This window comes from Tympanuchus pallidicinctus, unplaced genomic scaffold (assembly GCF_026119805.1).
Source record: "Tympanuchus pallidicinctus isolate F22 unplaced genomic scaffold, pur_lepc_1.0 scaffold1, whole genome shotgun sequence".
NCBI lineage: Eukaryota > Metazoa > Chordata > Aves > Galliformes > Phasianidae > Tympanuchus > Tympanuchus pallidicinctus.
In genome coordinates, this window is record NW_026294618.1 from 25599152 (window position 1) to 25611811 (window position 12660).

Genomic DNA, 12660 nt, shown 5'->3' on the forward strand with positions numbered 1-12660 from the left:
ATAACACAATCATAACACTTTCAAATCCAAAAGAATATTCAAAATGATCACTAAGCTTAAGAAAAAAATTACTGTGATAGTTTATTTCAAAATGATCACTAAGCTTAAAAAAAAAATTACTGTGATAGTTTATTTGCTTTAAGACTATGAGAGACTCCTGGGTCTAACCTCCATGGACATGCAGTTCTTGTATTTTACATGGTAGTCAAATTTCATTTAAAGGTCACTGCAACATATTAATATATTTTCTGTAAGTTACAAATAGTGTATACATATACCCATGATCTTCTGGGGTATTTAAACTAAAATTAATTTACAGATGCAATTTTTCTGTAATGCAGAGGTTTTCAGTTTATTTCACTTGGGGGAAAAACAGATGTTTGAGATTTAAAATGACTTTAAATACTTAAAGGGCCAAATATAATTCTGAACCTAATATTTTTATTTGTAAAGCAATTTGAATATCTAAGTAAGCATTCACTTTGTGTAGCCAACAAAATAAAACTTAATTGGTAGTTTATATGGCAAATATACTTTATTCATTTGAATCACAAAAAAAGTCATTCTTATTTTAAGCAAACTATTTTGTAAAGCAGTACATTACTTAAAAGCCTGAAAATATGCATGTTTCTGTAATGTATTGTTACAGTAACAATATTTAGTACTATATTTAAGAAAGTAATATGCACATTTAAATGCAGCTACTTTCTGCCTTTGCTAGTGCAAATCAGTCAAACTAAGATCTGGACTGTAAATCAATACCACATGCAAATGATTTGTTGCAGCTCTCCAGCCATATACTTTAAAAGGTAGCTATTGCAGATTTCAAACCTGAGTGACATATTAAAAATGCAATTTTTGACCTTAACGGTTTTTTTTAATGTGCAAAAACTAAAAGCTTTCTGAACTCAGTTCAAATTACTCTGAACTTCTAAATGAGAAGGAATATCTAATCAATAGAGAAGAGCAAATGGCACACTCTGGCACTTTAGAAAACAGAATTCCATTTATCCATTAGCCAATTCATGGGGAGCTGTTTAAAATTTCCAATATTGAGTTTAATAAATTACCCTAATAAGGATGGATAATCAAGTTGTTGGGTTTTTTTTTTTTTTTTTTTTTTCATAAAGAATAGTCAAATGTTACTGTAAATCTGAAAATCTAGAAATGAGTAAGAGGCAGACAGAATCTCACTGATATTACAAAGTTTCAAGTAGAATCTTCCTTATAGAGCAGTTATTCACGTTATGGAAAACAAAATAAGATATAGGGATACAATACTTAATTTTAGATTCACTTATTTATCACCAAAAGGAAAAACCTTTAATTATTTTTGAGGAATTGAAATATGATGGCTGCTCCAAAAATAATACCTCTCCTACTGGTCACAATGCCAGAGGTAGATGGTGGTGATATGGCAGTAGAGGGTGAACCTTCCTGCATTCAGTTACATTTTGTTGCTGCCTGACAGATGGCGGCAGTGAGGCAGTTTGACAAAATGGAATCTGACACAGAAGTGCCTATGAAGCAAAGGTCTGTCAGTGAATTCCTTCATGCAGAAAAAAATGTACCATTCATATCTGTGTTTTGCTGAATGTTTATCGAGACCAAAAAGAGAATATGAGCACAGTGAGGTGATGGGTTATGCATTTCAGCAATGACACCAGCATAACAGCTGTAAGACAGTAGGTCACCTTTGCTTATGCAGAGTTTCTCATTTCAGAGAAATACCACAAAATTTACCTTTTCAGGCAACAAAGAGGACTTATGGGATTCTTTATGAGCTTTATGTATCTGCAGAGCATTGTGGACTTTATTTGTCAGTATCTATTAAACAAGGTTTGCAAGCAGCAGAGATATCACAATAAACTAATTCATACCTATGAAGTCTTCGCATTTTTAGGCCCAGTGCTTCATACTATATCAAAATACATATTGTTGAACTCTTGAGTGTTACATCAGGTAATTCTCTGAAGTAGCCTGCTTCACTATTAGCTGAATCGCTGTCTATTGCCTGTGCTTGTTGTGGTTTAACATCAATATGTAACTAAGCTCCATCACATTACTCTCATTCCTTCTCCTTATCATAACAGGATAAAATACTATGAAAAAACTTCACAGGTTGAGATAAGGACTGGAAGATCACACACCAGTTACTATTACGGGAAAAACAAATTTGGTATAAGGGAGGTTCATGTAATTTTTTGCCTATTGCTATTATCAGACTAGAAAAGTAAGAAGCAAAAGCAAAATTATGTTACCTCCCCTCTTCCCCTCACCTTCTTCTACCTCCTCCCTCCAGCAGTGCAAGGAAATGGAGGCTGCAGTCAGTCACAAAATTACGGAATTGCAGGGGTTGGAAGGAACTGCAAGAGATCATCAAATTCAATGCCCCTGCTAAAGCAGATAATTACAATAGATCTCACAGGTAGGCATCTGGACACGTCTTGAATATCTCTACAGAAGAAGACTCCACAACCTCTCTTGACAACCTGTTCCATTGCTCTATCACTCTTATTGTAAAGAAATTCTTCTGCATGTTATTACGGAACATCCTGTGTCCAAGTTTTAGGGCATTGTTCCTTGTCTTGTCACTACACATCACTGAGAAGAGCCTGGCCTCATCCACTTGCCTCCCACCTCCCTTTAGATATTTATAAACATTAATCAAATCCCCTCTCTTTTTCTTCTTTTCCCCAAGCTGAACAGACGCAGGTTACTCAGCCTTCCCTTACAAGGGAAATGTTTCAGGCCCTCTATCATCTTCGACCATAATACTTCATTTCTGCTGCTCCTTCATGGTCACTTCTTTGCTCCTGTCCCATGTTGGGTCCCTCTCATGCGCTGCTGTCTTTCTCCAGCTGATCCCAGGCAGACTTTCCACGGGCGGCAGCTCTTCAAGCACTGTTCCAACATATCTCTGTACCACAGGGCCCATCCTTCAGGAGCTGCTCCAGCACTGATCCCTATGGGCAGCAGTTCTCCCAGACCACCTGTTCCACTATGGACTCATCTCCACAGGCTGCAGTTATAGCCCAAGGCTGCTCCTTTCGGGACTCTCCATGGGCTGCAGCTTTCTCCACGCCACATCCACTGCTGCACTGTGGGCTCTTCCATGGCTACATGGGGGGGATCTGCTCTGTACGGTGTCCATGGGCTGCAGGGGTCGGTATGCTCCACCATGGACCTCTTCTGGGCTGCAGGATGCTTCTGCTCTACTTCTGGAGCACCTTCTGCCTTTCTCCTGCACTGCACTGACCTTTGTGGCTGCAGGGTTTTTTCCACTCATATTCTCTTAGTCTCCCACCTGCAGTTGTGCAGCATTGTGTCTCTGTCCTAAACCTGCTTTCTCGGAGGCATCCTCAGCATTGCTCAGGGCTCTGCTCTGGCCGTGGTGTTTCCCTTTTGGAACAGCTGGAGCTGGCTCTCACCTTATGTGTGGCTGCTGCTGTGATCTTCTCAGAGGCCACCCCTGCAACACTCTGCTACCAAAACCTTCCCACAGATGCCTAATACAGCGCACATCTAGAAAATTTACGAAATTGTGCAGGCAGTCGACACAAATATTAAATATCTTTTTCATTCTAAGTAAAAAAAAAAAAAAACCAACAACCTTCCTTGCTCATTCACATCATGTCATATGCTGCTATATTTTGCAACTCTTGATAAAACAGATTCAAACTATCTAATTGACTGGATAATTAGCTACATATCATGCAAGTCTTTTAATCAGAATGTCATTGGTACTAAGTCAGGTATCTTGAAATATTCCAACAATGTCAGTTGTGATTACCCTTTGTAATCAGATCTGTAATTCTGGTAGGCTTATCAGGAGAGAAAGGGATACACATGGTAAAAAAAAAAAAAAAATAAAAAGAGAAAACGACACCTTAGAAAATGTATTACCATAAAATGCCTTCAATTAGATTTTTATATTTTACTGTCTCTCCTGTTTTGAAACTCCTTAATAAGCGATGGCGTTTCTTTGAGCACTATTAACTCTTCATAATTTTTGCCTTTTAGCCCTTTTCAATACTGAGATATTTTTAGTTTTCCAAGATTTGTTAGTTATGCATTTTAACTGGTTCAGATCTCTCCAGCTAGCTCCCTGAAGATTTCTGAAAATTCCCAGCTAAAAGTTTCAAGCATCCTTGAAGATTCCTTTAAATTTCCATTAGAATATTGGCTGCAAGGTTTTTGTATTCTTAAGAAACTGTTTGCAAGTATGTTTGGAGGAAAAGATTCAAACTACATGACTCCTTACGGATCTTCCCTGAAAAAGTCTTCAGGATCAATATACTGTATTGAAAGCTGTTTTTTCTTGTTTTCATAGTGTTCAGTGCTATACTTTCATTCAATAAGTAGCTCACACACTTTCTCAGTGACTTATTTCAACTCTGTAACTTACGGTAATCTCAATAGTAAAAAACCCATGTTATAAATATAACATATTTTCCCTGCGTTTTTGCAATTCAGGAAGCAATAAGATGAGTGATAATACTGCAGTGTAACACATCAAATATTGTATTTGCAATCTTTGGCTTCTAGGACTCACCTATAACCTGACTATTTTTATGTATTTTTTACACATTGACTTCAATATCCTACTTAAATTCCAAATTCATTAATTCTGTACTTACTATTCTCTCTACTGCAGTTTTAATTAAAGTATTCTTTAATTCCCATACTGAATTTTTTAGAGATGTTTAGCACAGCTAAACTATTCCACCTTAGAATTTCTTGTACACTGCAGGAGAGATTGTGGCTTTTAAGCCGTGGGACTGGAAAGCTTTAAGTACTTGCTGTGTATGGAGACAGAGAGCAATCTACATTTTCAGTCACTTTAGGGAAGATTATTTCTCTGATGGGCCAGATCTTCCAGACATCTCAGCAGGAAGAGGAATCAATTCCAACTTTGTCCAATTTTTGCACATCTTTTAGAGATGTTGTGCACAGTTAAACTGTTCCTCTGCTCTGCATTAGAATTTTTTTGTACACTGCAGGAGAGGTTGTGGTTTTTAAGCCATGGGCCAGGAAAGCTTTAATTACCCATTGTGATTTTGGCTGTTGTGTATGAAGACAGACAACAATCTACATTTTCAGTCAAGGGAAGATTATTCCCATGTTGGGGCAGGTCTTCCAGACTTCTTAGCAGGAAGAACCAATTCCAACTTGGTCCAAATTTTGTACTGATTCAGCCTGCCTGTTTTGTCAATTTGGTCTATCAGCTCTGCTGATCAAATTCATGTCTATCTTTTTAGTAACAATTGATTTAAAAATGGTAAGTCTGAATACTGGAGTATGAACAACCACAGATTTAATAAGTATTGTAATACAATAAATTAATATTAGGCAAACTGACCACTATTTTACTTGCTATAATTCATGAAGATTTTATGTGCTTTGAAAGGTATACATTTTCAATGAAAATAATAAGTTCAATATGTATTTGCAAATATTCTGCAGTGCAGACAATAAAGAATGTTAATTACACCAGCTCTTACCTGTTTTGCAAATGCACATGGGATTTCCATCAGCTTGTGCCAGGCAAGTTGAGTTGTTTATGCATGGATTGTAAGGCAGCTCACAAGGACTGAAGCGCTGATGGCAAAAGTCACCAGTATAAAATGGAGGACAGATGCATACAAACTGTCCCTGCTTAACAGATTCATAACAGGTAGCTCCATTCAAGCATGGTTCAGAATCACATTCATTTATGTCTTCACTGCAGTCTGGACCTGTCCATCCTGCTGTACACAAGCATCTGAAGAAAAAAAAAAAAAAAAAAAGAGGCAACACATTGGACAAAGGAAAACCCACAATTTATCCCAATTGATTCCATATATTTATATAAAAAACAAATCAAGAATCCACTGTGAATAGCTTTTTTACTATCAGCTTGCACTACGAGAAAAAGTTATGTTGAGGTTCTTCTTCCACAGTTCATTTATGTGAAGACAAAATGAGTTATTGTGAGTCACTAGATTTATCCACTTGAATTATATCCAGTTTATTTATGCTGACAGAATCACCTGTGAATCTTTTCTAAGCTGTTACACAATAACAGAAATTGTCAAACATGGAATACAATATTCTTCTAGTTTCAGGAATGGAAAGACAACTTTTCATATGTGTGAAATCTCTAGATAGGTATTCCACTGTTTAGGATGAAATGTGGCAGGCAACATTCAGTAACACTTCTAAGAAAGAAGGCAGTTGATCAAAAGCACAATAAGAATGAAGAATCTTTTTTTCATGACATTCCCTTTTTCTGAACGTCCATGTGAAGGGCTAATGACAAAAAAGAAAAGCCTACATTTTATCTCGTCATTAAGAATTTACTTCCATGAACTTGATAAGTATCTGTTTTTATTTGCAACAAGAATTTAAGGTTCTAAAAACGCAAAGATTACAATTATTAATTGTAATAATTTCAAAGTTTACAAAGAAAATTTCCTCATTAACTGCAATAAATGAAGATTCTGTTCTGCATTCTACATATCTAACTAATGAATTCAACTACTCACTGCCTGCCTATTTAAATATGATTTGAGCATATTCAATCATTGAAATGAAACTTGTCCGAGGCACAAAATACTAATGTAATGCTTCTCTGTATCAAAGCAAGACATTATTAAAGGCCTTCTTGTTTTACAAAGTTTTTTGATAATATATTTATTTTTTTTCATATATTTTTGAGCCTTTAAATGCCATTATACACGAAGAGTATGCACTTTGAAAAGTATACATCCTTTTTACTTTCACTGAAGATAGCAGTAAATTCCACATTAACTGGAAAATATTTTGCTCTACAACAGACAATGTGAAAGGTTAACTACAGCAGCTCTTACTTGTTTTGTCTGAGGTTGCTTCCAGGCATTAAGCCATTCAAATATAGCTTGATATTTCTACTTTGATAAAAGAATGTTTTCTTAAACAATAAGAAGAACATTCAATGGTGGACGCAGGTATATTTGCCACACAAAATGAGAACTTGGCCCCTTTAAAACAGAGTGTTTTCTTTGGAATGTTTAATTTTCTGTGTGATTGGTTTGTGGGGTACAATATCCATGCTACATCAAATGAAATGGTTATTACTAAGGAACTTTATCATTTCAAAGTCTGGACTCCTTCAGCAATGAAGACACAAAATTAAGTTACTGCATCTTATTAATGGGAAGAAAAATAGTCTTTTCTAAAAAGACCATTTCATTCATTACATTAGAAAGCCAAGATGATTTTTAGGCTACTTGAGCAAGTAAGCAAACAAATAAATAAAATTTGTTATTTATGATAAATAAATAAATATTTACATATTTATATATATACACAAATAAGAGTCACTGCTCAATTTCTGCAAATTTTACCAACTTCTAAACTCACATAAAAAGTTCTATTAGTGCTAGCAAAATATCATTAATGTTTTCATATAGCTGTTAAGGAGCAAAATGCAAATATGAGAGATATTCTTTGTGTTTATTCCTTAATATGTAAACTTTCAATTTCTTTTTTTCATTGATACTATTTAAATAACGACAAGCTTTATAAAAGCAAATCTTCACAGGGCCTTTCTTATAAGAATGTCAGTATTTGTGAAAAGATGACAAAATCTAACATTAAAAAGCAACAAATTGCTAAACAGAGCATATTATACATCTCCGGAACAACTATGGAAACATAAAACTTATTTTACAGTTATGCAAATGGAATCTTATGCTTTCCCTCTTTTAAAACACCTGTTTAAAAGAATAGTAATAAGAAGATAATTCATCAGAAATATCAAGAATGGTGTTATACTCTTTTTGCTCTACTCTATCAGTTGTGAGAAGAACCTGAAACTTATTGAAATGGTATTCTAGTTTTAAACAGCAGAACATTCTTTTGAACAGAATAATTTATAGCATTTTCATAAAGAGGAAGCATATACCAGCAGATGTAATATGACAAACAAGAATTAAACTGATTTAAAATTCTTAATTTTAGTTAATTACTCTTCCTTCAGAATCTGTATTAAATATTTCCTTTTGAATAACTAAATTCAAACACATTGATATTCCAAAATCAAATAACACACAATTATATTCTTTAAACTATTTATTTAGGTTATAATATATATCCATATATTGTTTTAAATGTGACTTTAATATAGAGATTAGCTTCTATAAATATAATACATTAACTTTCCATATAGATTTCCCAAAGTTAAAAATGATGAGATCCAACTTCATTACCCTCTGCAATTTCATGAGGAGGGGAAGCACTTAGTGCTGTTCTCTTCTCCTGGAGACAATGACAGAACATGTGGAAACACCACAAACCTTCAGGGGAGGTTTAGACTAAACTATGGGAAAATTTATTTACTGTAAGGGTAGTCAAATACTGGAAAAGGATTCCTAGCAAGATGCTTGATGCCCCATGCTCGTTGATGTTCAAGAGGCATTTGGATTACGCTCTCATTAATGTGCTTTAACTTTTGGCTAGCCCTGAAGAGGTCAGGCAATTGGACTCAAAAACATTTGAAAGTCCTTTCCAATGTAACTCCTCTATTCTACTCCATTCTAGGCAAATCATAGGTAAGAATTTTAGGAATCACAGAACAGAGAATGCTGGAAGATGTCATTAGCTGACCGTCTGTGAAACTATTACTTTGTGTAGTAGTAAAGAACACTGTGCAGTTTTGGGTGCTGCAATATAAGGACACAAAACTGTTAGAGAATGCCCAAAGGAAGGCTAAAATGGTGAAGAGTCTTCAGTGCAAGATGTATGAGGAGCAGCTGAAACCCCTTGGTTTGTTCAGCCCAGAAAAGAGGAAACATGAGAGAAAAGAAGCCTTATGGGGGGAGGGGAAGGGCAATGTTGATCTCTACTCTCTGGTGACAGTGGCACGACCAGTGGGAATGGCATGAAGCTCCATCGTGGGAGGATCAGGTTGGGAAAAATTTCTTCACTGAGAGGCATGTCAGGCACTGGAATGGGCTCCCCAGAGACACAGCATCAAGCTGATCAAGTTCAGGAAGCATTTGGACAACGCTCACAGACATAAGGTTTGATTTTTAGGTGGACCTGTGTGGAGCCAGGAGTTGGACTTAATGATCCTTTTGGGTCTCTTCCAACTCAGGATATTCTATGCTTTTATGATTCTAGGTTGCTGGGAATAAGGATCAAGAAGAGCAGGTTGTTCAGGTTTGTGCCCGGTTGGGCTTTGAGTATCTTTAAAGTTTGGAAAGCTCATAACCACTCTGAGCAACGTGCTGCAGGGCCTGGGTCTCCCTCACAGTCAAAAAACATTTTTTTTTTTGTGATTAAGTGAATTTCATCTTATTCACCTCATGCCCATTTCTTTTTGTCCTCTCACTGGATTGCACTAAGAAAACTCAGGCTCCAACTCTTTAATTTCCATCCACTCATTATTTATACATTTTGCTAAGAGGCATTCTGAAGCAAAGACATCTTTACAGGAACCTATTTTGAATCTCAGAATTCTAAAGTGTCCTTCTATCAATTAGAAAAGCCTACTGGTGTGCTCATTCCTACCCAGTTCAGCTAAAAAATCTGGAAAAATATCAAATCTTAACAAAAGCAGTAATGCAGATGATTACACTCTAGCAAAACACGTTCCATAAGGAACTGTTCTTGCTTTGAAATATCTTACATAAGAAAAACAGAAGAAATTGGCATTTTGAGCCCTAGTTCCATACATATATATATCAAAGTACTTGCCTTTTCACAGATAACATCTGCAAAAAAAAAAAAAAAAAAAGATGATACATGGATGATGGAAAAAAAAGAAGAAAAAAAAAAAAACAACATAAAACTACCTATAGTAGAACTGTTCTTTCTTTAGGGGCTCAGTCAAAGCTACTAGAATCCTGAACCGAACCCACGATAAAATGTGGCCATCATTCACCTACCTTTCTATTTGATAGGATCTTGATTAGAATGGGCAGTATGTTGAGTGAAGTTTAGGTCAGCCTGTTAGCTATACAGTACATGCAGTAATGGTCCATTTTATAGCTAGTTTGTATTCTCTAGCACATCGAATCACGTCAGCTAGCAGCATGAAAAGCTGCAGTGCTCAATAACAAATTTAATCCTTGTAAACTGGAGGCTCTTGATTGTCTGAAGTAGTAAAATGAGAGCTTGCTTTCCATACATGTAAGGTTTTGAATTTAGAAAACTGTCAGTAACATGCATCACAGAATTCTGGACATATATTTCCAGTAACTATAAGAGGCCTCAAAAATTCATTTTTCTTGCTCCTATTTCCTACACAAACATTTTTCTTCTATGATAGTTTAAACATTCTTTGTTCCTCAGACAGTTGTGACCCATCTTACGTACTCCATCTTGCACCTGTAAAAGCCCCATTATGAGGCTATCTCTGATATTCATTTGGTGCTACTACTTCTCCATTTTTCTATGCCACTCCTAAATGCTTGCCTCAAATTCCCACATCTCTCCTACTTTCCTCCAAATTCCATCTTGAATCTCTCTTTATCATCACTCATATTCCTTCTCAATTTACTTTATTCTTAAACTCTCCATTTGTAAGCCATTAAAGCCACTGCTTGACCTGAGCTGGGTATCACTGCTTTAACCCCTAATGCTTCAGCCCACTGATTTCTATTTCCCCTACTTTAATTTTATTTCAGCCCCTGTGAGGTGAGTCTATGCCTGACAAACAACAGGTCTTGGTATACAACAAGCTGAGGGATTAAGAGAGCACTACAAAGCTGCAGCTGGTAACCCAAGAGAAGGAAGTTAGCTTTTTACAGGAAAACATAATGACCAGAACAGCGTATGAGTAAAATCCCTCCCACATACCTGGGGCTCTCCCTTGTAGCAAAAACTTCCAGATGCTGATATTTGTCATGACCTCTGTTCCCATCCCACCCCAGTTCTTTTTGAGAAGGACTGAAAATATTGACCTCAGGACTCAGACATTGGCACTGATCGTAACACAGAGAGAATGTTTTGACAGTGACTAGCTTTCTTGCTTAAGAGTTTTAGTAGTAATACTGATGCTTTTCTGTATGAGATCATTTTGACCATTAGACTGTTAAAGCTCTCACTGGACTAACGATCAATTCTTATTGATACATCCCTCCACTTCTATTTTGATATACCATACGTAGCAGGGTTCTTGTCCTTCCAGATTGTGTAGAATGCTTGAATACATTGCAAGCAAAGACTAGAAATGCTGTTAGATTAGTTAACTACAGTGCTACGGCACATTAAGGAAACTCCCATCTATTTTGTACCAAATCCAAATACAGCTACAGCAATAGTTTGGAATGCTATATTCTGCCCCTGCTCATCCAAACTGCATGTGTGCATATGGATGGGTGTGTGGGGAGTGGCATTATTTATATATATTTAAAGCCTTAATCAGTTAAGATACTACAGTGAGAGTACACGGAGAAGCAAAAAATACCTTCTCATGCTACACAGATGCCACCTCTTCATATCTTGAACAGAAACCAGCATTGTTAGCTCTTTTCTTTCTTGAACCTTCTAGAAAAAGTCATAATTTCTTCGTTGTTAAAATCATATGAAAAGTTTTCCATTGGAAAATATTGAAATAATTACAAGTTGCCTGCAGAACTGCCACTAGAGGGCGATCTCATTAGAAAGATTACGCTCAGAAGAACACAAACACTGAAGAATTCTAATAAAGAAAGATGCTATAAGTAAAACTAAACATTAATACCATCACTCGAGACATATGGCTTGGCATCAGAAAATACAGTATTGTTTGGCATCAACAGTCTTGTTTGTAGACCATGACCAAATAGAAAACACTAAACTGCCTTCAATCTTCTTGAAATTCTTATTTTAGACATGATAGGAATCCACCAAAACTGAAAACAAAGAAAAAAAAATAATCATGTTTTTAGTGCACTTATTTTTCCATTTGCTTTGCTGTTCTACTTACTGCATTCAAGATTTAAAAGAAATAATAATAAATTAATTTTGAAGTATCAAATCATCCCTCAAAAAATTCCATCTCTTAAAGTCTCTGAATTGAATCAGAAGGGCATCATAGTTTATTTTAGGAAGTCAGAACACAACAGATAATAAAGAAAAAGAAAGATCTGGCTAAATTTGTGTTAAGTATGCAAAAGTGCTAATCACTTGAATTACTGCTGATCTCATACAGATTGTATATTCTGGCATATGAAGTTGCTCTTTTGAGTAATACTATCTGTTACAAAAACTTGCTTTAGACTTGCCTGTGTTCCTGACGAAAAGGTAAGGGAAAAGAATATATTCCTTTTTATCTTGCCATTTGTTTTCACTAACATCAAAAGCTACATTCTTTGTCTGTATGTCCTTTCATCCCACACCGCAACGACAATCTGTACAACAACAAAGTACCTCAAGACTGCTTCCAGCAGTCTAGAAGAAAACACATACTTTCCATCATTTTAACAGCCAATTCTTCTCCAAATACTGAGTGAAAAACTCTTTTTGAAAACACAGCATCAGTTAATAAATACTACAGTGAACATTACACAAAGCTTCGGTCTCCAGTATCTTGGATGTTAGCGATTCACTTCAGTAAAAAAAGAAAACTTTATTCATTCCTTTAAGAACTAGAGGAAAGTAATTGCCATGGTGCAGTAAAAAAAGAAAACTTTATTCATTCCTTTAAGAACT

General features: G+C 35.8%; 1 protein-coding gene across 1 annotated transcript in view; it reads right to left on the reverse strand.

The window, feature by feature from the left end:
• Positions 1–12660, reverse strand: part of LOC128077996 (fibropellin-1-like) — a 59212-nt gene that overhangs the window by 31241 nt on the left and 15311 nt on the right. Inside the window, exon 2 of the mRNA XM_052678173.1 lies at positions 5505–5764. Within this exon, the coding sequence (XP_052534133.1) occupies positions 5505–5523 (19 nt within the window). The 5' untranslated portion in view covers positions 5524–5764. The remainder of the gene's footprint in view (positions 1–5504; positions 5765–12660) is intronic.